Here is a 24430-nt window from a genome sequence, read left to right as displayed (position 1 = left end):
AGTAATTCCCGCATGAGTCTTTGAGGGCTGTCCTTGGCCCAGATTGAGTCACATGGCCACTGCAGCCCAGACAGGCAGCTCTCTGACTGGTTTGGCCTGGGTCGTATGCTCACTCGTGGTGCCTGGGAGCGGAGCTGGGTCAGTGGGCTCCGAGTGGAGGAGGTAATTCCCAGGGGAAAACTTGGGGGCCACGACCAGAACGGGGGGGAATGGCTGCTGGCTGGGTAAAATAAGACATGGTCCAGCCAAGAGCCGAGGCTGTAGTTGCGGTAGACCAGGGTCATCTGGAAGAAGCACGGGGCCCGTGTGAGGCCTGTCAGGCCCCTCTCAGTTCCTCCTTGTGCTTTCTTGCTTTCATTCATGATGCCTGCTCGCTGCCGGGGACTCCATTCCCCACTGGGACTACAGCAGTAACCCCAGCAGATGCAAAGGCCGCCCCCATGGAGCTCACAATGCGGGTGGGGGGGGTGGAGAGGGGGGAGATGGACAGTGCACAGCTGAGGAGTCAGACGTACCGGGGATCAGGGCCTACTGTATTTCCCAGATTCTGCCCAGTCCCTTTCCCTGGTGGCTTGTTATAAACCTGTGAACCCACTCAGCTCCCTTCCTCCCCACTCTGCCTGCCTCTTTTCCCACCATCAGAACCTACCCACCCATTGCCCCACCCTGTCATAGACCCATTCACCGTGGGATAATGAATTTGTTGAAGTTCTAATAGTGGTAATAGCAGCCCCGATAACAACAGCAGTAATACTAGCTGATACTTAGGGAGCCCTGGCTGCGCTCCGTTTTCAGCACTTAACAGTGTATTCACGTGATAATCCTCACAACCACCTTATGGTGGAGAGACCATTGTTGTCTGTACTTTATGGACAAGAATGCAGGGGCTCCGAAACATGACATGCCTTGCCCAAGGCCACGGAGCTGGCAGCCTGGGGAGCCGGACTCTGAACCTGGCTGGAGAACTTGCACTTGGACTTAACAGGTTGATGCTGATAGGCCCATGGAGGCTGTCTTGGCTTATCTATAAACAGGACTGATAGCAGGGTCTGTGGGCCCCGGGAAAGTTCAGGCTCTGCAGAGCAGAGCAGTCCCCCCCGCCCCCACACCCCGCTAAAGCTACTTACATACGGTTGGGACCTTCTGCTGTCATTCCTGTGCCAGCATTGGGAGCCCAGCCCCCGCTGTAGGACCCTGCAGACCTTCTCTGTAGGAGCAGGCTCCAGGCAGGCCACTTCCTGTCACCTTCACCCAGAAAGGCCCTTTCTTCTCTGCAGCCCACTTCACTGTGGTCTGCAGCAGAGGCCTGGCTCCACGTGCGTCTAGCAGCCCCCCTATTCACATCTTTTTTCCTTGCTTGGGTGAACCCCTGCACAGACTTCTCCTGACCAGTCTCCACTGGCCTCGATGGTCCCCTGGGCTCATTGGAGATAGTAGGAACGGAAAGAGGTCTGTGTGGGCAGTGTGGGGGATGCTGGGGTCCCCCCCCTTCCCCTTCCCCGTGTATCTGCAGACACTGGGTGAGGCAGACAGTCGTCGGTGACTCGGGGAGTGTTTCTGTGTGCATGCTGACATTGGTCATGGTGTCTGGAGCACCTTGCTTGTGTGTTGTGATATTTCAGAGCATTTGGCCGCTCCTTGGAGTACGCGTCAGGTTTGTTCGTCCTGGGTCATCGTGACGTTGTTGGTTTTGGTATTTTTCTCTATTGATTCATGATTATTGGCTGTGTGTGTAGCCAATACTTTTAGAGGCTTTTGAAATATTCTCTGGAGTCCATTGTGTCTCCAGCACTGTCCTTCTCATTCCGCATGGATTATTTAACCCACTAGCCGCTCGAGTAGTGGGGGGCTGTCATTATGTCTGTTGTTGTTTTTTTTTTAAAGATTTTACTTATTTATTTATTTGAGAGAGAGAATGAGAGATAGAGAGCATGAGAGGGAAGAGGGTCAGAGGGAGAAGCAGACTCCTCGCCGAGCAGGGAGCCCGATGCAGGACTCGATCCTGGGACTCCAGGATCATGACCTGAGCCGAAGGCAGTCGCTTAACCAACTGAGCCACCCAGGCGCCCCTATGTCTGTTTTGTAGATGAGGGAACCGAGGCAGAGAGAGGTGAAGCAGCCTGTGCAAGGTCCCCCGCTACTCAGGGAGCATGGGCCTGGGCTTCTGACCCAGGTGGTCTGGTTCTAGAGTCACTCTGAGCTTTTCATCATTATCTGCAGTCCCCCTCTGAGCTTAGTTTGTGGATTTGTGGCTCGCAGTTCATCCCCCTTTGCCCTTCTCCTCCCATCCCCATCCATGTCTTGGAGTGAGGGGTTCCGAGAGGTTGAGTCCTGGTGCTGCCACTTCACCAGGCGTGAGCCCTCGGGCCCCTGGCTTGTCCTCAGTTTTCCCATGTGCCGCTGGGGCACATAGAGTCATTACCTGCCAGGTGACTGAGGAGTGGATGAACGGCCCCGCCTTCCAAGAGAGCAGTGTGTGACAGCGACTCAGTGCTCAGCCCACACTTGGTGTTGGCCATCGGCTCTGGCTGTGGGCCCTTCGCTGTTGAGAGTGTCTGCCCAGGTTGTGCACCCACAGCTCCCAGCACTGAGCTGGGGCGGGCTGGGGCAGCTTATTGATTCTGAAACCCATTCTGCCTCCTCTCTGGTTTGGTCTTTCCTGCAGCCACCCAGTGGCAGGATGACTGGGGCTTTGTTTAGAGACAAGATGAGTTGCTTGCTTTGCAGACCCACCTCTTCCTTCCTTAGCTTCTTGGGGTCTCCTGCCCAACCCCCAGCCCAAGGTCAAGGCCCGTCAGCCCATCCTGTCCAGTGGCCTTACCCAGGACATCCTTGTTTAGGGTTTGGCAGGTTGGGAGGTGGTGTTCTGTGAGCCTTCTGGAGCCGAGAATGTTCAGTGCAGAGCTTCCTGCTAGTCTCGGAAGCCCTGGCTGATGGCTAGAGACCTGGTGACCCACAGGTGACCTCCAGATTGGAAAGAGTCCAGCTTTGGGCTTAGGGGCATTTGGAGGTCAACAGAGCTAGCCCCTTGCCTCAAGACTGCCACTGCTGTGTGGCAGCGACCAGGGATCTCTTTTTCCCCCCAAATTCCTGAGCCTTCTCTAGATTCTTCAGGTTCATACGTACAGCGCATCGCACATAGAAGGTGTTTAAAGTCCAGCTAGTTAGCGAATGTTCATTGAGGGCCTATTGTGTGCCAGACACTGTGCCAGAATCGGAGAATACCTCAGTGAACAAGACGGAGGTGGTCACTGCCTCTGGGGGGCGGGGAGAGCTGACTGCTATGTGGGAATAGACAGATACATAACCTGAATCCTTCCCGTTTACACCTGGCTGGCTACTTTAGCTAGGGTCGTCCAGGTGTTGTTTGAGGAGGGGGGATCTGAGTTGGGGAGTAGCCAGGCTTGGGGGAAAGAATGTTCTGGGTAGAGGGTATGGCAAGTGCAAAGCCCTGAGGTAGGAATAGGCTGGTAAATTCAAGGAGTAGATAGAAGGCCAGTGAGATGGGGTCAGAGAAAGGCAGGGTCACATTATTTGGCCCTTGAAGTTCATAATCAGGTGTTGGATTTCATTCATAGTGTAGCAGAATACCACTGGGGCGTGTTCAGCGGGGGCGTGACACAGCCTGACTTGCACTTTAATGCCAAGGATGGACACTTACTGAGCACTTAGTATATGCTGAAGCCTTGTGTTTTAACTTGTTTAATCCCTCTAACAACCCCATGAATTAAGGACTATTACTAACTCCACCTTCCCGATGATGAGATGGAGCCACAGAGAGGCCAGGGAACTTGGCCGAGTTCATACTTGGAAATGCAGAGCCAGGATCGCAAGCCCAGGCTGCTGGCTTTGAGTCTGCGCACTTGACCCTGGGCCCTGGGCTGTGCTGCTTCCTGAAAGGTTACTCAGGCTGCTGGGTGCAGACTTGGGGCAGGAGTGGAGGCTGCGAGGCCCACAGTGAGTGCACACCCCCCTACCTGAGGTTCCTTCTGCTGTGTGGTCGCTCAGGGTCTGGGGCTCCTCCCAGCCTGGCCCAGCCATCAGCACATCTCAGAGCGTCCGCTTTCCTGCCACGGGCTCTCTCCCACAGACTCTGTCCTTGTCTTGCAGAAGGACAAGTTCTGCGTGTATGAGGAATACTGTAGCAACCACGAGAAGGCCCTGCGGTTGCTTGTGGAACTCAACAAGATCCCCACTGTGCGCGCCTTCCTTTTGGTAAGTTTACTTGTCACCCTCCCTTCTACTCTGCTTCAGGCTTGCGGATCTCTGGGCACAAGAGAGTTTCACGCTGACCCATGTTGCCTGGGTCAGCTGGGAATAACAGCTGGGGTAATGCTGGGATCACCAAATGTTTTCTGTAAGGGGCCAGATTTTTGCCTTTTTGCATCATGCACTCTTGGTCACAGCGACGCGGTTTTGCCATTGCAGCATGAAAGCAGCCATAAATAATACATAAAGGAGTGAGCATGGCTGTGTTCCAGTAAAACCTTATTTACAAAACAGGTGGCGAGTTGGATCTAGCCCTTGGGCCACGTTTGCCAATTTCTGATCTAAAGTAACGATCCTGATAAGAGTGGTAGCAAGGGTAGTAATGATTGTATTGTTAGGATTGTTTAATTATAAGTGAAAGAAAATCCAGTTAAAATTGGCTTATGCCAAATGTTTTTTTTTTAAGATTTTATTTATTTATTTGACAGAGAGAGACACAGCAAGAGAGGGAACACAAGCAGGGGGAGTGGGAGAAGGAGAAGCAGGCTTCCCGCAGAGCAGGGAGCCCGATGCGGGGCTCGATCTCAGGACCCTGGGATCATGACCTGAGCTGAAGGCAGATGCTCAACAAGTGAGCCACCCAGGTGCCCCCCCCCCCAATTTTTTTTTATGGGTTCACTTTTCTGGGAAGTTTAAGTCCCAAGAGGGCTTCAGGCATAGCAAAATCTAGGTGTTCCAGTATGTCATTAAGAATGTGTTTCTTGGTTCTGCTTTTCTCTGCCTTGGCTCCATTCCCAGGGAGGCTTCCCCACGTGGTGCCAGCATGGCCTCCAGCAGCTCTGTGCTTACACCTCTCATAGCAGAGAGGCTTTAGGATAGGAAAGCTCCTTTCTCAGTAGTTAACAGCAAAAATCCTGGGTCTGGTGCTCATTGGTTCAGCTTGGCTCAAGACCTTATCCCTGAACCAATTGCTGTAGGTGGAGGGTTTGGTTGTTCCTCTGATTGGTCACTGCTGGAGCTGAGGGGCGGAGTCAACTCCACCCATACCACCAGCTCCAAGGGTGGGGTGGAGGCCTAAAGGACAGTTGGTTTGTACTTGTGCAAGTTAAGTTGGGAAGAGACATTGGTCAGACCAGACAGCAGACATCCCTGGAGGTCTTCTCTACAATTGCAGAGAGCTTCACTTGTGTAGAAAGGTTCTCATTTGTGATTTCCTGGGAGTTTTACCAGCCACTGTCTATTGTGGGTGAGTTAAGATATACATTTGTCTGCTCTGCAGACATCCCAAATAACAGTGGTTTAAACAAGGTAGACGTTTATTTCTCTGTCATGGTAAGAGTGTGGGTGTAGACAGTCTGAGGCTGGGATGGGGGCCCTAGTGTCAGGGGCCAGTGCCCTGGGCTGTGCACTCATCCACTGGTCTAAGTTGACTTCTTGCTACTTCCACATTCCGGGTAGTGGGGTGCAGGAAGGGTGGGAAGGAGGGCCTGCCCTTCTCCTTTTAAGGGCACAGTAGGAAGCTGCACACATCTCTTCTGCTCACATCCAGGACCTTGCCACGTGGCTACAACCAGCTGCAGGGGAGGCTGGGGCATGCAGCTGTGTGTCCAGATGAAAATTGTGTTGCCGTGGAAGAATACAGTAGGGGACACCGCATAGCCCTTGCCAGCAGGTGATTCTGATGACTCTAAAATCTGAAGTGACTTCCCAGGAGTATGTCTCCCAAGAGACTTCCCAAAGCAATTGAGCTTCTCATGGGTTCAAATCCTGAGCCCTCACTTCTAAATCCCCAGCTCATTCAGTCAAAGACCAGCATCCCCACCCCCAAGAACGGTTTTATTTCCCAACAGCGTGTAGAAAATAAGGCACACAAAAGTAGAACAGCTAACAGAGCACAAGGGGTGTTAACCACGTGCCCAGAGGGCTAAGCTAAACGATAAAATTCTTACCTGTGCTTCTCCCTGATGCACAGTCTCCAACAAAGTATTTCCAGAATTTTGATTCAAAAATGCGTGTTTTCTTCACTAGTACGTTCGTGTTGCTTGGTCCATTTTTAGGGAGCATCTGAAGAAGGGCAGATGGGTCTCAAGTGTCTTAGCGTTCAGGACTGATGCTGTCGGCCGCTCTTATTTGCATCCTTACCTTTCCGGTTTTATACTTAGATTCGTTAAAGAGTCGGGGCCAGAAGCAAAGATGAAGTCATGTAGCACAAGACCACACATGGCCCCACCTCCGTGTTCGACCTGCTGACTTGAGTCCTGTAGTTCCTGCTGCCCAGGTTCTAGGCTGCTGGCTGAGGGCCCCTCTTCCTGGGGATGTCCCCTTGGGCTCAGCTGGGGGAAGCAGGAGATGCCAGGATGGTGTTAGCAGGGGTGTGCGAAGGGAAGGGCCCACTTTCTCTTTCCTTCCTTCCTCTCTCTCCTGCAGTCTTTCTGGTGGGCCAGGCTGCTGTTTTCCCAGCAGCAGCTGAGTGGGGCTGGATCCGGCCGGGGAAGGACACGGGGGGAGGACACGGGGAGGGGGCTGTGCCAGCCCATGCCTCATCTTCCCGCCTCCCTGCTGGTGTCTCCCAGCTTTTGGCCACTGGCAGAAGAGCTGTCTTGAGTCTGTCATGGGATGTTAAGGCATTGGGAAGAGACAGGATCTGGCTTTCCAGTCACGATGTGTTGTGTGCTTGCTGAGAGATGGGTTGGGGATTTCATCTTTCTGTGACTCAGTTTTCTTGTCTTTAAAATGGGGGTAATTTATTCATTTATTTGTTCATTCTAAATCTTGGGGGATGACAGTAACCAAGGCAAGAAAAGGCCTTGCTGTCATGGAGCAGCCATTCTAGTAGGAGAAACTTACGTGTTGTATTGTGTGGTGTCAAGTCCTCTGGAGGAAATACAGTAACTTAAGGATGATAGGCTGTTGGAGGGAGTTAGGGTGGTGGTCGCTATTTTAGATTGGTCTGTGGGAAAACCGTGTCTTCGGTGTTTAAGCAGAGACTTTGGTAAAGTAAGAGAGAGAAGCAAGGAGTATCTGGGAGGAAAGCATTCCAGGTAGAGGAATTGTACGTCCCAAGGCCTTGAGGTAGGAGAGTATTCGACAAATAGCAAGAAGGCCAGGGTAGCTGGAATGCAGGAGGAAGTGAGATCGGAAGAGTCGAGAGGCCAGATAATAGAAAGAACATTTAGGCATCGGAAGGGATCTGAGATTCTTAAAAACCTTTTATTGCAGGATATAGCGACATGCACTAAATGCACTCATAGCATGACACCTCACCCAGATCAATTCTGTGAAGGAGCAGAATTTAAAGAGATAATTTTCACAAGTTTTTCCCATTGTGCTCGGAGTGTCATCTTGCTAGGATAGTGAATGGCAGCTCTGTGTGCGTTTGCCTTTTTTTTTTTTTTTTCCTTAAATGAAAATAAAGTGAAACAAGAATTTGGAGTGTCTGGGGAGAAGTGCGATTGGCAGCTTTGACAGTTATGTGAAAACCCCTTGATCCTGGACAAAGAGCCAGGCCCTTCTCCCTCCTGGTCCTGGGGGCTTCTGGAAAGTGCTCCCCTGCCCCCAGGCTCCCCTCTCTCTGCCCGGAGCTGACATCACCAGGGCAGCTTGTGGTGAGCTAGTGCTCTGAGGACAAAGGCCTGAGTGTGAGCAGTGTGGGGCCTGGCATCTCCCAGCTGCCGCAGCTCCCATCCCCCATCTGTGCCCCGGGGGAGATGCGGGGGTGGGGGCCAGGCAGCTCCTGCCAGAGCAGGAACCTGGGCTCCCCGGGATTCTGCTTCTCCAAGCAGAGGGCCCCCTGAGCTCCCTGAAGGGCAGCAGGTTTGAGTCTCGGAGCCGTCCTTCTGCTTTTGTGTGCCAGTTTCCCATCTGTAAGAGGGAGGGAGAGAATGTCCCTGCTTATCCTGGGGCTGTGAGGAGCGCGAGGTACAGGGCCTGGCACGTGGTAGGCACAGGGCAAATGGTCTCTGAGCTTGTTTTCACTTGAATGTAAGCAGGGAACTTGGATCTGATTTGTTGGGCAGGTGCCCCAGTGCTTGGAACCATGCCCAGCCCATAGTACACGCACAATATTTCTTCGCGGAATGAATAAATGAATGAGTGAGCGAGTGAGTGACAGGTTGAGAATCCTTTTCCCCAGGAGTTCCTGTGTCATCTGCGGTCTGCCCGCGCGGTGTCGAGGAGGGAGAGAGACGGGGACTGCGGGCTGTGTGGGCAGGTCACTCGTTCCTTAGTTTGTCCTTCCCTTCCTTCCTGCATGCATGTCAGCGTGCATGCATATACTGGGCACGTAGTGAGCCCCGGGACAGGAGGGTGGGGGGTTACGGTGGGGGACTCAGTTCATTTTCCAAATCCTGTTACCCTCCCTCTGCAGAGGTAGCCAACCCCCGTTAGAATTTGGTTTATTTTCCTTCCATCTGTGTCTTTGTATTTTACTACAGATGTGTTCTCCACAAACAATGCCTGGTTCTGTTGTGTGTGTTTTTAAAAGCTTTGTGTGAATGGGTTCATAGCATCCACATCCTTCTGTTTGTGAGGTCCACCCATGTTGCTCTGCGGTGTGCCTGGTCCCCCGTTTCCACCGCCATGGAGTGTGGCGATGTGTCAGTCGACAGGCGTATTTTTTCCGTCCTTCATTTGGTGGCTGTTCAGGTTGCTTTCCATTTTTTGCTGTTCCACACAAGGCAGTTTTGAATGTCCCCGTTCCTGTCTCCTGGTGCATATCTGTGAAAGTGCCTGTAGTTCCTACAGACTAGTAGTTAGCAACCTTTTTTGTAAAAAGCCAGATAGTGAACAGTTCAGGTGTTGTGACCGTATGGTGTCTGTCACAACCACTCAGCTCTGCCACGGTAGCTTGGAAGCAAGCACGTGCAGGTATGTAAACAAAGGATGTGACTGTGTTCTAGTGAGACCCTGCTTACCGCAACAGGGAGCGGGCAGGATTTGGCCCAGGGAGGACAGGTTGCCAGGCCTTGATCTAGGCTTTGTGCTGGGTGACAGATACGCATATTTCCATCTCCCCTAGGTGTGGCTAAATTGCTTCCGAAGTCTGCAGCTGTGTTTTGAGAGTGCTTCCCCTGCTTATTTGAAAGTGGCCAAGTCCCTTTGCAGTCCCTGGCGAGTTTTAATGAAGGTCTTCTGTCCCTTTGCAGAGCTGCATGCTTCTGGGAGGCCGGAAGACCACGGACATCCCTTTGGAGGGCTACCTGCTGTCTCCAATTCAGAGGATTTGCAAGTACCCCCTCCTCCTCAAGGTGAGACGCTCACCCAACTCCTTTCTCTGTGTTTGAAGCGACAGAAAACCCAGCTTTGACTGGCTTACTTGAAAAGTAAAACTTGTTAGTTCAAGTAGCTGAGATGTGTAGGGACCACGCTGGCTTTGGGCCAGGCTGGATCCTACCAGGACCTTACCTCTTTGTGTTCAGTTCTGCTTTATATTGTGTGGTAGCAGATGGCTGTGTTACTCTGGCCGCGCACCTCATCAAGTTCAAGGGCAGTGGGAAAGCCTGAATCTCTCTTCTAGTAGCTCCAGCATAAGTCCTGATAGTCACTCAGGCTTTTGCCATTTGTGGCCAGAAGAATGTGATGTTCTGAACAGTTTGGGACCAAGTCATGTGGTTTAATTTGAACCAATTACATGAAGCCTTTGCTTGTGCCATTTACCCTTCTCCCATGTGTTTAGACTTGGACTTTACCCCAATGGCGAGGAGCTGGGCAGTGTGGGGCTCTGATCGGTTGAGACATGGTCCAGTGCAGTGAGCTGGGCAGTGTTATGTTCTGATTGGCTGATACCAGTATTAGGTGCTCCCCGCCTGACCCAATCACACTGAGCAGATGAGCTGTAATTGGTGCAGACTTATGTCATGTGCTCCAACCTCCCAACTAATCACATGATCCCATGGGCCACAAGCCTGTGGGTGGGGGATGCAGGACCTCCTCATCCCAATTCTGGCTATTTGTGGAAGAGGTTGGGGGCTACTGCATGGGCCCAGTGCTAACAACCACACACCCGCTGTCTTCATCTTTGATTTAGTCTCGGTAGCGCAGACCAGGGGGGATTTGCTGCTTGTGTGGCTACCCAAGAAGTCTTAATTCTCAGCGTCAGAGTTGGCTTCTGGGCAGATCCCCAGCTGGGTGGATGGCTCTGCCACCATCCGCTGCTCTCTGCCCAGGGTTTTCAGTGCTTGGAAATGGCAGCTCATTGGCCCAAGCCTCCCCTGGCTCCATCCTAAAGGCCTTGCATCTGACAGCTGTTCCTTGGGGTCTCTGCTGGTGGATTAATTTGGCTGGTGGTGCCTCATTCATGCACCTGTCACTGGGGCCACATGCATCCTCGCTCTGTGAACTGGAAGGCAGAAGGGAGGGGAAGATTACTAGGGCACTCTTGAACTTGACTTTCTGCTGGACAAGGTGGGTGACCCTTGAGTCTGTGAGCTGGACCAGACCCTCTCTGGGGCCATCAGCTCTGCCTGTGAACACAGGCCTCTAACGTGTGTGGCCATGGTTGATGGGACGAAGTTCTCTCTGTACCTCCTCTGGCCTCCTGCTCTGTGTCTGTCCCTGGGATCTCAGAGGGACCGTCTGCAATCATTCTTGCAGCTGCTTTGACCCCCAAACATGTGTTTGAAATGCTGTGTATGGCTGGCTCTTCACCTTGGTGCAGGGAAAGCTCCAGGTAGAACTTGTAAATCGGTAGCCTGTGGATTGAATTGGACCTACAGACATGCTTTGTTTGATCTGTTCAGTGTGTTTTCCAAACTTGAATCACGTCCCAGCATTTAAGAAGTTGTTCTCTGTAGTGGTTTAGGGCAGGGGTTGGCAAAATGCTGGCCTGTGAGCCAGATCTAGCCCATGACCTGTTTTTGTCCAACACATGAGCTAAGAATGATGTTTACATTTTTTAAAGCCTTGTTTAGAAAAAAAGAAACCCCCAAAAACAAACAGAGAAGAATATGTGACAGAGACCGGATATAGTCGACAAAGCTTAAAATATTTACTATTTGGCCGTTTACAGAAAAAGGCTGTTGACCCCTGGATTAGCGCCAGGCTTTGCAGCCAGAGGCAGCTTGAGTTTGAATTCTAGAATGCTCACCATTTACTAGCTGCTTGACCTTGGGCAAGTCACTTCTCTCTGCCTCAGTTACTCATCTGGGGCACAGGGTTTGTATTAATACAGACAGGGTTGTTATGATGACTGAACACTTTTTCACTTAATTCTGAGAACAACTTGATGAGGGAGGCACTGTGATTAGCCCCACTGGCGACACTGAGGCACGGAGGAAGTGGCCTGTTCACGGCCAGGTAGTAGGTTAAGTGGTAGGAACCGGGATTTGAGCCCATTCTAGAGGCCCACCCTCTAACCTCTAGGCTGCACTGCCAGTTAAGCACTTTGGGGAGTCAAGCTGCCAAAGTCCTCGGGTTTTGGGGATGCTGACCTTCTCAGTGCCCTAGGTGAGGGTCTGGGGAGGTCAGTGGCCTTGTGTTTTGTGGCTCAGTGGCTGCTCTGTTCTTTCTCTCCTGGGGTTTCAAACCTGGGACATCTGACCCGTTCGGAAAAACGCCATCTGTAGTCCCGCAGCCCAGCCAGGGCTCCCTAGGTGTTAGCCCTCTGGTTTCTGGGTCTGGGAAAAGTCCGGGGTCTTAGCAGGTGCTTGGAGTGGTAGTTTCTGTAACATATTTTAACAACCAGCGGAGCTGGACCTGAGGCCCAGGCGTTTCTGAGGCCTGCTTGTCCCCAGGGGCCACAGTTCGGTCTGGTGGGACCCACGGGCTCTGGATTCCCAGGAGGACAGACAGAGAGGAGCAGAACTGGCTGGCAGCCCGCGGGAGAACAACTGCCCACCGGCAACGATGATGAAGCCAGGCTGTGCGTTTGCTCTCCTGACCGAACGGCTGTTTACTCGCCCCGTTTCCTCCGTCTCCAGCTGTGTTTATCGGGAGCTCAGATAGCACCGGGGGGACCAGCCAGCAGGGCCTTAGGTTCCCGTGGGGACGTGCCATGCTCCCCGCCTGGCGGACTCGCCCAGTGTCCTGGCCTTTGGCACCCACAGCTGGAACATTTGCATCAGAACACAGCTGGGACTGAGGGCAACGCTTCATGCTCCTCCTGAGTTCCTCCTTCCTGTCACATTTTCCAGAGGATTCTAAAAGACGGTACCATGAGCCCAATCCCTCAGGCCTCTCCCCCTCTGGCCCCTGCAACTCTGACGCCCTCGCAGATGTCCCCGTGGCCCTCTGAGCCCCCTTGTTTGAGCTGAACTCCGAATCCAGTAGGCGAATGGGGTCAGTGAGCCCGGGTGGGGAGAGAGAAGAGGCGAGAATGAAAGCTTCATTGGGAACGGCCCCAAAAAGCTGAACTTGAACGTTGCCTAAGAATAGCCAGAACATTCTATCTCAGCCTTCGGCCCAGGCTTGGGAGAGACAGTTGGCATTTTTAGGCTTTGTTGAGTTTTCCATCGACCTTTCCAGGGAAATGATTCAGGCTTGGGGTCACGCCCCTGGTGCTCAAGTGACAGGTGCCCGAGGGGAGGCTGACTGTCATTGTCCCTTTGGGTTGTTTCCTGGCGATGCACAGATCTCATTGGGCCACTCACACTGTGCCCCAGCTGCTGGCGTGGCTCAGGACCCGCAGTGGTGCCCGGGACAGCCCCTACCCCTCAGGCTCCAGGCAGACTGGGCCCCACGAGGGCCTGGTACATAATGGAAGCAGGTTGGGGCAGGTGGGGGCAAACTGGATGGGCGCACAACTGTCCAGAGAGGGCAGCTGCCACCCCAGCCCCCCTGCTCTCCTTTGCCTCCTATACTCTCGGCCCCTTCCCTGCTGTCTCCTTTGCTGGCTCCACACCTTCTGGGCCTCTAAGCACAGGTGGGCCCAGCGCTTGGTCCTGGGGCCTTTTCTTTCTCTCTCTAGACTGGCTCCCGGAGTGGCCTCAGCCACCTTGTGGCCTTTTAAGAAATATATATATATATAGTCAAAAGTTGTGCAATCTTCATCATAATAATTTTAGAATATTTTTATCACCATCAAGAGAAACTCCAGACCCATCAGCAGTCCTTGGGCTTTTCCCTCCTGCCCCAGGCCCTGGCCACCGCTCATCCACTTCCTGTCTCTGGGGATTTGCCCGTTCAGGACCTTCCATATAGACGGGATCATATCATATGTAACCTTTTGTGTCCGGCTTCTTTCCTTTAGCACAGTGTTTTCCAGGCTTGTCCACATGGCAGCACAGATCAGAGCTTCATTCCTTTTTATGGATGGATAATATTCCATTGTATGGAACCACATTTTGTTTATCCGTTCGTTCCTTGAGGGATGTTTGGGTTCTTTCCACTTTCTGGCTATTATGAATAACGCTGCTTTGAACGTCCACGTACTAGCTTCTGGCGGACACTCCCATGGCTTTAACCCCATCTCTGTGTCCGACCTGCAGCCCGGACCTGTCTCCCAAGCTCCAGGCTTGTTTTCCTGCCCACTCAGCTTCCCCACTTGGATGTCAGACAGGCATCTCCTACCTAACATGTCCAAAAACCAAATGCTTGGCTCTCTTCTTGCCCCAGACTGGGCTCCCCTTCCCTGCCACCCTCTTGCCCCCATTTCCATAAATGGCCTCTCCTTTCTGGTTGCTCAGGCCAAACCGGAGCTGTCTTTGGCTCACCCCACATCCAGTCTCTTAGGAGGTCCTCTTGGCTCTGCTTTCGGAATCTGTCCTGAGTCTAGCCCTTCTAACTCCTTCACTCCACCGTGCTCCCGGGCCCCTGCTACAGCACCCGCTGGGTCTTCCTGCCTCTGCCCTTGTCCTCCACAGTCTCTTCTCAACTCAGCAGCTAAGCCTAAGCCAGTTCATGTCACTTCCTCACTCAGAACCGTCCAGCAGCTCCCTGTCACTCCGATTGCAATCCGGATTCCTCATCAGTGTCGCCTATAAAGTGCTACACAGTTAAGTTATGTTTCTTTCTGACCTCCTCTGCTTCTTCTCCCGCCCCTCTGGCTCTGCTCCAGCCACACTTGTCTCCTTGCCGTTCTCCGAACACAACAAACACGTTCCTGCCCTAGGTCCTTTGCACTTTATTTTTCTTCTGGGACATCATTAACGTGGATATCCTGAAGCTCACTCTCTGATATTGTCAGGCGTCTGTTGCTCGGTTGTTCCTCCTCAGAGAGACCTTACCTGACCCTTCAGCTGTAGCAGAGGCACCTCTACCATTCTCTGTCCCCTTGCCCTGTTTTTATTTTTCTTCACAGTCCCTTTCCCTAACTCACATTCTGTTCTGTAACTCTTGGTGTACGGATTGATTTTCTGAATCCTCATTAGGCTATCAGCTCGGCCAGGGCAAAGGTTTGGGCCTGTTCTGTTTGTTGCTATTCCCCAAGTACCCAGAATGGTGCCTGGCACATAGTAGGTACTCCCCCCCCACCCCCCGCAGTGACTCACTGAATGACTGGAAATGCCACCCTAGTGTTGCCAACCGTTTCTAAACCCAGAAATTGGGACTTTTATAAAAGGTGCAAGCACCTGATTTCCAAATGTCAGCCTGGTTCAAAACTTGTCAAACATGCTGAGGCCAAATAGGGCGTGTCCTGGGAGCCGTCTGCTGGGGACAGCTGCTCTAGCGGGCTGGTGGCAGGGATGCTTTTGGCAGAATGGCTACTCAGGGTACAGCCTTGGGGCCCCGCACAGGCTCCGGCGTGTCTTGCACCTCCCACATCTGTTTGCAGGTGATGCAGCTGTCGCCCACGCTCAGCATGAAGACCTTGCCATTCAGTTGTTCCCTCTGTCTCCCTGGCCACCAGGGGTGTGGCACCCCTGCGGATGGACCACGGTCCATCACCGGGGCGGTGTTGGCATCAATTCCTCGTGTAGGGGGATGGCTGGGGAGTGGTGGTGTGTTCCCCGGAGTAGGGGCATGGACCACTTAGGGCTCTCCAAAGGATGTTAGGTGGCCCATGAAAAACCTTTATGTGCGGTGAGTGGTGGGGGAGGGAGGCGGGCACACTGGAAAGCAGTGCATCGCATAGGGAGAATGTTCTTTTCTTAGCAAATCCGTTTGTGTCTTCCTGATTCCCTCCAGGAGAGAGTTACGGTTGGTGCTGCAGCGTCAGGCGTTTGGGAGGCCATTTATTTACTCACCAACGATTGTTGAGCAACTCTTATGTATAAGGCGTCATCCTAGGTGCTGGAGATACAAAGTGAACAAAACGGCCCAGAGCCCTACTTCTGTGGGACTGGCATTCTGCTGGGGGAGACAGACAACAGAGGGATAGATAGGAAACGAGTAGACTCGTAGAGTTGGCCTGGGTGCTGTGCAGGAAAAGTACCTCAGACTAAGAGGGTTGGTAAGGGCCAGGAGTGAGGGACTGAGAGGGTGACATTTGAGCAAAGACCTGGAGGAGGTGAGAAAGGGGGCCATACAGGTACTAGGGGGAAGAGTCTGCCGGATAGAGGGAAGAGCCAGTGCAAAGGCCCTGTGGTAGGGCCGTGTCTGAGGAACAGTGAGGTGGCCAGAGGAGGATCTGAGGGAGAGAGTGGGGGAGTGAGGTCAGAGAGGTGGCGGGGCCAGTGTAGGCAGGGCCTTGTGGGCCATTGTAGGGTCTTTGTCTACTCTGAGTGTTGTAGGTGCCTCAGGAAGCTTCTGAGCAGGGGAAGGACAGGGTCTCCCTTTGTTTCCAGATGGACTGTGATTGGGGAGTGGGGGTGGCGGGGTCCAGGGAGTTGACTTCAGCGGTCTGACCCAGGGTGGTGGTGGTGGGGGGGTGGTGGGTTCATTTTGAGATTTACCCCTTCACATCATTTGCCCATTTCCTGTTGAATACTTTGGGTCATTCCTCTGGAGTTCTTCTCTGACTCTGAGGTTGCGAAATGAGCTCCTTATCTGCCAGGGATCTGGCAACGACTGTGGCCATCTTGCTGTGAAGGCCCAGGAAGTGAGAATTCTCCTCTCTGCGGGCCCTGCGGCCCCAGCTGTCGTGCTCCCCCAGCCGCAGCGCCCACCCTCCATCCTGCACCTCGGGCTGAGCGCAGACACCTTGCCCACAGCGGCTCTAACACCCAGTGTCAGCTCAGGTTCTTGTGTGTGGTGAGCCGCGGTAGCCTGGGGATGCTCCCTCGGGGTGGGGCACCTGCTCGCACTTCTTTTTTTTTTTTTTTTTTTCAAAGCTTCGGGTCACGCTCTCCTTCCCCTTGTCTGATTTATTTCGATCCTGTTCACCGCCTGGGGCTGTTGTCTGGTCCCCCCTTCCCCTGGGGGAGCACCTTTTGCCAGAGAGAGGGCTCCATCTCCCCCTTCCTTGCTTCCCCTTTGCTGTGTCCCCGGAACCTGGCAGGCGCTTAGGAAACCCTCCGGGTCCTGATGCTGCAGAACATCTGGGCCCTGGGACCGTTAGGACCTGTCCTCCAGAAAAGAGGCTGTTGGTTTTCAGGCGGGGCAAAAATGAAGTGAATGGAGAGGGAACATTCTGGGGTTGGTTTTCTGCTGGGAGCCCTCTGAACAATGCGCTGGCAGATTGCCCCCTGCTGTCCCGGCACGTGTTGTCAGAGAACAGGCTGCTGATGGCTAGCGTAGACTGAGAGCTTACCACGTATGTACTTGACTGCGGAGGTCCTTTCCCTGGAGTACTGGATTCACCGTGCCCGTGAACAGAACCAGATTCACATCCAGGCTCTCATCCACGTTCCTCCTTGTACTTTGTTGGGGCCTTGGATTATTCTGCCTCTATCTCCTTATCTGTTAAAGGGGATAATAATGGACCCCACTTCCCACGCACAGAGTAAAGGCTGAGTGGGCAGTAACTCTGCCACCCTTCTCCTCCTCACCATGGTCCTCCTTATCAGCACTTTTCAGCATGGAGGGCCACTGGCCCGAGGTCACCTGGCTACAGAGGGGCAGAGCCAGCCCTGGCACCCACGTGTGGCACGTCAGAGCACCACATCTGTGATTTTCAAGGGAGCAGAGAGGTGGGGAGATCCTGGAACCGTTAGGCACGTCTGGGTCGTCTGGTGAAGGAGACCTGTCTCTGCTGGCACGGGCCTGTCGGTTGAGTGATTCGGCTGGAAAATTTTCCCTGCAATCTTGAGGTCCTGCTAGCGTCTCCCTCCTGTTTCTCTCTCATCACACATAGCGCGTGGCAAAAGCCCTTTGATGACAACGAGCCTGGCCTTCAGCACGGCCCAGGCCTGCGCTTGTGGCGGGGGTGTGAAGCGGTGGGAGAGGGCCGTGGAATAGGGCCTGCCCAGACTGGCCACTTGCCGCGGGCCGTCCTGTCCCTGTGAGGTGGGGTCTTTTTCTACCTGTTCTACGGATGAGACGACTGGGGCTGGGTGGGGTCTGTATCTGTGGCCTGCTCTCTGACCTCCTGATCTCTGTCTTGTTTCTCTCTTTTCCTTTCTGTCTTTCTCATTTACATCTCCTCCAGCTACACTGTCTCATTGCCGTTCCTCCTTACATCCCGTAAACACTCCCACCCCAGGCCCTTTGCATTTGCCCTACACTGTCTGGCCCACTCTTCCCCAAGATTTTTGCAGGACTCCCTCCCTTGCTTTATCCAGAGTCTCTGTTTAAATGTCACCTCCTCCAAGAGGCCTCCCCTGACCTCCCCATTTGAAAGAACACCTCCCGGGGCTCCTGGGTGGCTCAGTCAGTTAGGCGTCTGCCTTCGGCTCAGGTCACGATCTTGGGATCCTGGGATTGAGCCCCAAATCGGGCTCCCTGCTCAGCAAGGAGTCTGTTTCTCCCTCTGCCCATCCTCTGGCTTGTGCTCTGTCTCTCAAATAAATAAATAAAATCTCAAAAAAAAAAAAACAAAAGAAAGAACACCTCCCTTCCCAAGACCTTCAAGCCTGTCTTTCTGATTTGCTTTCATAGTATTTATCAGTGCCTGACATTGTATTGTACACGTGAGTTTTCTTTATTTTGGTCCATCTCCTTTACTAGAATGTAATACCCACCAGGTGAGGAATTTTTCTCTGTTTCATTGACAGATTTGTCCCCATGCCCTAGAATACTGCTCTGCCATGAAGAAGGTGCTCAGGGGACATTTATTGAATGAGTGAATGAATGAGCGAATGAATCAGTGATGCTCCCCAGCCCCAGAACACCCGCTTTGGCTCAGGGTCAGGTGACCTGGATGCCGTGTCTGGGCCCCTCTGAGTCAACGTCTCTCATTCCTGTCCTCATCTGTCCCCTTAGGAGCTGGCCAAGAGGACTCCTGGCAAGCACCCGGACCACCCTGCGGTCCAGAGCGCCCTGCAGGCCATGAAGACCGTGTGCTCTAACATCAACGAGACCAAGCGGCAGATGGAGAAGCTGGAGGTCCTGGAGCAGCTGCAGTCCCACATTGAGGGCTGGGAGGTGCGTCAGGCGGGAGGCCTCCCGGGCTTGAGAGGGGCCCCGGGGATGCGCAGCTGCAGGTACACTGTAGTCTGGCCCCCAGATTTCAGCCTGCCATGTATGTGTGGTTTGGCCTCCGCGGCGTTTGTGTAAAAAAAAAAAAAAATTGTTATTTTCCTGTGAAGTCCACATAAAAGTCTAGATTTAAAGTTTCTTTTGAAAAATCGGTAGCCCTGGGCCCCCACTTCCCCTGACCACAGCCACTAGAGCTTCCAGTTTTTTCCTTAGTCCCCAGTGCCTCCCATTCCTCCCCAGTCTCTCTCCTTCACACGTTGCCTTGTCTGCCTGGTGTCCATAGGCCTTTGAGCTTTTGATGCCAAGGTCCACGGTAGTGCTTACCGGTCCACTCCAGGACAGAATTCTGGCCTTGACGCTCCCTTGCTGGGTGACTTTAGGCAGATGTCCTAACTTCTCTGAACCTCCTGTTTCCTCATCTATTCCTGGCACACAGTAGGTACTCAATAAATGGTAGGTGTTGCTATTACATTACTACCGTCACGCTTACGGGGGTCTGGGATTCTTGAAATCTCATTGTGCATGTGTTTAAACCTCCATGTTTTCCTTAGATTTATTTGTTTAAACCTCCATGTCTTCCTTAGATTATCAGAGATTTCCTACAAATCTGTTGAAGGAAATGGGGAAATCTGAATAAATAAAAAAAAAATGAGTATCAGAGTAAATGCAGCTGGAATGGAAGATCAAACGCAAAGATGAAAGACTCCTAGATTCTTCTCTGAATCATCTGCCTTTGGGTTTTCTGGCGCTTGCCACTTTTGGGATTTCCACTTCTTTGCCCTGCGTTCCGGAATCCTGAATGTGACTCCGTATCACTGCAGAGATTGAGAGTCTGACTGTAGAGCGGGGCCTGCTTTGAGGGAGGAGGCGGGGAGTGTCGATTAGCGCTTGCCACGTACCCATCCTCCTCCCGCTGGGCCTTCCCGTCCTCCTGGAGCCCGGGAACGAGGAGCTGCATTTTTCAGACCCCCTTGTAGATCAGGTTTGGGATGTGATTGGCCAAAGTCAGATCCAGCTGCTGGGGATTGGGCAGATGGGGTGGGACAGAGGCCACCCCGTGCTGTCTTTGCAGCAGAGCACAGCTGTGGTCGTGTTGGGCAGTCCATGGTAGCATCAGCAGAGGGTCCGGGCTCCAGCATCCTGGGTATCCGGAGGCATGGGACACCTGCTGGTTGTTGGTGGCGTGTATCTATCAGGCAGGGGACCGGCTCTGTGGCTGGCAGTTGAGGCAGTAGCTCCCAAAGGCTAGATGCAGCCTGGTGGCATTTTCCTGGAGTATCTGCTCGGGCAGGTGTGTGTGACTCTTCCTTCTCCCAGTGGGGGCCAAGGCAGTGGCTCTGTGGGGAGTGGGCCAGATATACGGTGTTGTTGGTTTTCTGGGAGCCCCGGTTTGGATTCCTGCCTCTCCTAGACCATCTGACAATTAAGTAAGCCCCTTATTTCTTTCTGCTTAAAATATATGTAGCTTGGTTTCTATGTCCTGTGACTGCAAATTGCCGGATACTCAGGCGTGTCGGTTAGGGTGTGTTGTCTCAGGACTCATGCCGGCCCCAAGGTGTCAGAGCTCCCACTTTGTCTCCTGCAGTTCTGTTGGCCTTCCCCGCCCAGTTCCATGAGAGCCGGAGCTCCAGGCATCTCGTGTTCCAGAATTGCAGGAGACAGGGGTATGGCCAGAGCAGTTGAGAGGAAGCTCTTCTCAGTGGAGGAAAACCTTTCCCGGACGCCCCAAAGAGACTTCCCCTTTTGTCTCATTGACTGGTGGGTCACACGGCCACTTTCAGCCAACACGCCTGCCTAAAGAGCAAACAGAATGGAGGGTGTGTTTAAGCCTGTTTGGGCTTTGAGCTTCCTGGCAGCCAAGGTGAAGAGAGCTGGAGACATAAGTTACTCAATATTTATTTTCAAAAAAGGAAGACTGAGCCGTTCTTCTGGGAGACAGAGAGTTTCCTGGAAACCAGCTGAAAAAGAAATTTCCCACATGGGAGCCTGTGGAGAGGAGAGTTGAGCAAGCAGTTTGGCAGCGGGAGCAGAAGTGATTTCTAGATGCCTACTTCTGGGAAGGGCCTAGGGAAATAGGAACTAAGGATCTTTGGGGGCCCTTTTAGACCCTGAAAAATCTGCAGTTGGAAAGTGGCCCTGATTTCGATCACCGTTTCTGGGTGCTGTAGGAAATACATGTGCCAGAATAAGAATTGCTGGCGATGATTGAGCCCTATTACATGTCTCCAGGACTAAGGGGAGGTGCTCTTATGATCCCCATTGGACAGCTGAGGAAACTGAGGCACAGGGACTTGGTTTGGAGGCCCAGCCCTGTAACTGACAGATTCCCCTGCCTCAGGCAAGTTTGTCACGCTCTCTTGGCCTCCATTTGCCCTTGGTTGTCTAATTTGAGTAATAATATCTCTTGAAGGTACCTCCTGGTGTCATTCTTTTTTTATTTTTTTAAGATTTTATTTATTTGTGTGTGTGTGAGAGAGAGGGAGAGCACAAGCAGGGGGAGAGGGCAGAGGGAGGAGCAGGCTCCCCGCTGAGCTAGGAGCCCAATGCAGGACTGGATCCCAGGACCCTGGGATCATGACCTGAGCCGAAGGCAGACGCTTAACAACTGAGCCACCCAGGCATCCCTCTTCTGGTGTCATTCTCAGAATAAAGTGAAAATTGGAGTATGAATGCTCTTTGGAAAAAAGTAGAGTGGTTTTCTGTGCAGTAGAAAGGTTTCTTTTTGTTTTTTTTAAAGTGTATTTATTTAAGTAATCTCTACTCCCAATTTGGGGCTTCAGCTCACAACCCCGAGATCAAAAGAGTCACGTACTCCACTGACTGAGCCAGCCAGGTGCCCCAGTAGGAAGGTTTTTAAATGCAGTTTGATCCTCAGGGTGACTTGTAAAAATAATGTGTTATCATAGCTAGAAAAAATCGCATGTAACAGTGAAGCTACTTGCAGTGGCCTCATGCTCTCTGTAGTTACAGCCTCAGGGGACAGTGTGACTTTGGGGGTAGTTTGTGGTGAACGTCAGTGGTTGCAGATCCTTACTTCTGCTAATCTTCCTGATAATTACTGATCTTTCCATCTGACCTCTCACCAGTCTGGTTAGATGGCTGCCATCTAGCTCTTGGAATATGGCTGGCAAGGGACTCATTGTGGGAGGAGGGGCAATCTCTCCTTGGCTGCTTTCTGGCCATGTGCTTGGGCTTGCATCCTGAGTTTGATCTCTGATCGCTGGCTCCTCGCCCTCCCCGCATCCTTCCTAAGCTGCTTGTCCTTTTTAGTCGTGAGACTGGTTTACTTAAAACCAGATAAGTTAATCCGTAAATCCACTTTACAGAACACGCAAGGAAATGGCAGGATGTTGCAATACGGTGGAAGTGGGTGAACGAGCCAGCCCCCTTTGCGGGGAGGGGTTCTTTGTCCTCAGTTTCCCCATCTGAAAAGTCCGGATAATCGCAGCCCCCCTTCTTGGGTCACTTGAGGATTCGGGAGGGGACGCATGTACAGCACTCAAAACAGTGCTCCTTCATCGGCTCGGAGTAAACGCTCCGTAAACGTCAGGAGGAGCAGGGGCAGAAGAGCAGGATTTCATTCTTACTTTTTTTTTAGATGAAAAAGTATCATGCAACTTTAGCTACAGCTCATACCCGGTGTGGCCCGACCCTCCTGCAGGGGGACACTCGGGGAGCAAGCCCCATGGACTTTTGTGTGAAGCTCACAGTAATAAGAAATGCATGTTCTTAATAAGAAGGAAATAGGGCACACTTGTCTTGCTGGCTCTGGAAATGCTGGTTGCCCACTCACCCATGAGGGTACAGAAGGAAAATAGGAGTGAGGAAACATAAAATTTTTATTAAAAAAAAAAAAAAAAGACCATAAACAGAAATGGTCATAGGTCCTTCCACCCTTCCTGGGATGCTCTACGCTCCAGGGGGCTATGGTCTCTCCCCTTCGGAGACCCCTGCTGTAGACCAGTAGTCTCATAAAAAGTCCTTCAGGTTGTCAGGTTACCTTCTAAAAGGCAGCCCTCCCTCCCCTCCCTGGGTAGTAGAGGTTGGTGGGTAGGAGAGGGGGGCCATCCTGTCTGGGTTCAAATCCCAGCTTGCTCACTGACCAGCTGTGTGACCTTGAACTAGTCACTTCCCTGCTCTGTGCTTCAGTTTCTTTATCCATAAAATGAGAGTTGTCGTAAGGATGAACTGTACTTGTATAAAATACTTAGAACCGTAGCGGGCGCGTGGTAAGCTTTCCTCATCTTCTCTCCACGTTAATGCTTCAGTTTGAGCGAGTCTGCACTGTCCGCAAGTCTCTAGCCCTGGCTGGTGGAAGCCTTGGTTCTCAGCCTCTTCCCTGTGCATCTGATCCTCAGCACCACCCCTGACCCAGGTTCAAGGATTCTGGGGAGACTGAGGGCCATCTGGGCTTCTCAGCAGGGCTAGGGTGGATGGGGCATCCCCCTGTAGTGTCCTTGGCAGTTCAAGTGTATTTGCTAGGTGGTCTTTGGCCAAGGCTGGAGGGGCAGCTTCCCAGGCTGGGTTCACTGCTCTTTGCAGTCCCTAGACGTTGACAGAGGGAGGTCAGGTGTAGGCCTGTGTGATGTCGGGGTTCTGGGCCCTGCAGCCAGGCCAGGTACCAGATTCACATACAAGCAGCTAAAATCCCTCTTTGGAGGCTGGAAGGTGGAGGGGTGGGCATGAGTGAGGTGAGGGGATGAGGCGGGGAGGCAGGGGGCCTCCAGGAGCTGCTGAATGGCTTCTGCCCTGAGCTGACCCATGGGCCATGGGTAGAGCCTCATCACCCCAAGAGTCATGCTCACCCTGTTGGTGAGGATACTGGGGGCCCAGGGGGCTCTTCGTCATGAGAGCCCCGAGCCCTGGCGCAGCGGGCTCACTCCCTCGCTGGTGGCTGTGTGCGGAGTCCGAGGCCTGTCTGCAGCATGCAGACGTCTGTGCTCTGGTTTCTGTTAACAGGTGCACATACCTGCCCTAGGCAGCCTAGCCCTTGACCACAAGGAGGCTGGTGTCCCAGGACCCCAAGTGGGCCCCAGAGGGATCTCTGGCATTTTTGGGTGATGAATGTGCTGTGCTCAAGGGACACAGCACGGAGCAGGGGAGACTGCAGTGGGCAGTTAGCAGAAAGCCTGATTTCTGCGTTTCTAGAACCAGTTCCCCTTCCTGGGTCTCAGAAATAACTGAGTCAGCATACCTCATCGGATGTGAACTCCTCTTTGGTTCTGGGTGTCGCGTGTTTGGGGAAGGAGACTGTGCACACTTCTCCCTCTCTCTTTCTCAAGTTCATTTCTGGGCAGAGACAGCATCATGCATCATTCTCCTCCTCTGTAATCTGTAGGTCTGTCAAACAAACCTCCCTGAACCCCTCTTTCGTGTAGTATCCCTCGGGCGTAAATGTCACAGGCACTGTCTGCCTATTGATGGGCCTGGTCCTAATCTTGATGTGTGGGTTCAAGCACCTGGTTGCCTGCCGAAAGGAGGGAAGATGGCATAAATGAGGTAGAAGTTGATTTCTCAGCAGGAGAGCAGGTGGGCGGGTGGGCAGCTCTGCTCCCTGTGGACCCAGGTTCCTGCCTGCTTCTTGCTCCACCGTCTGCTACCGTGTATGCCGTGTTCTGGTTGTCTTCCAGCCTGTGACAAGAGGGAAGGGAGGGAGAGGAGAGGAAGCTATTTTCTTTCAAGGAAATATTGTAAAAACAGGGCACACTGGCCATACTTTAGTCACATGACCCACATGGGTACAAGGGATGCTGGGAAACGGAGTCTGTGCTTGGCCAGCTGAGTGCCAGCTAACTCCATTCCTGTGACAGGTAGGAGCCTACGTGGCTGG

The 24430-nt window shown here is 52.8% G+C and overlaps 1 protein-coding gene across 2 annotated transcripts in view; it reads left to right on the top strand.

Annotated features, from left to right (window-relative positions):
* PREX1 (phosphatidylinositol-3,4,5-trisphosphate dependent Rac exchange factor 1) overlaps positions 1-24430 on the top strand; it is a 177450-nt gene that overhangs the window by 81966 nt on the left and 71054 nt on the right. For both annotated transcript variants that reach the window (XM_028125219.2, XM_028125220.2), the window contains exons 4-6: positions 4111-4215; positions 9354-9455; positions 18385-18546. In XM_028125219.2, the coding sequence (XP_027981020.2) occupies positions 4111-4215; positions 9354-9455; positions 18385-18546 (369 nt within the window). The remainder of the gene's footprint in view (positions 1-4110; positions 4216-9353; positions 9456-18384; positions 18547-24430) is intronic.

This window comes from Eumetopias jubatus, unplaced genomic scaffold (genome assembly GCF_037043125.1).
Source record: "Eumetopias jubatus isolate StellerSeaLion01/CBP00866 unplaced genomic scaffold, mEumJub1_p1.0 scaffold_9, whole genome shotgun sequence".
NCBI lineage: Eukaryota > Metazoa > Chordata > Mammalia > Carnivora > Otariidae > Eumetopias > Eumetopias jubatus.
Note: the sequence above shows the minus strand (reverse complement) of the source record. Positions and strands in the feature narration are given on the sequence as shown.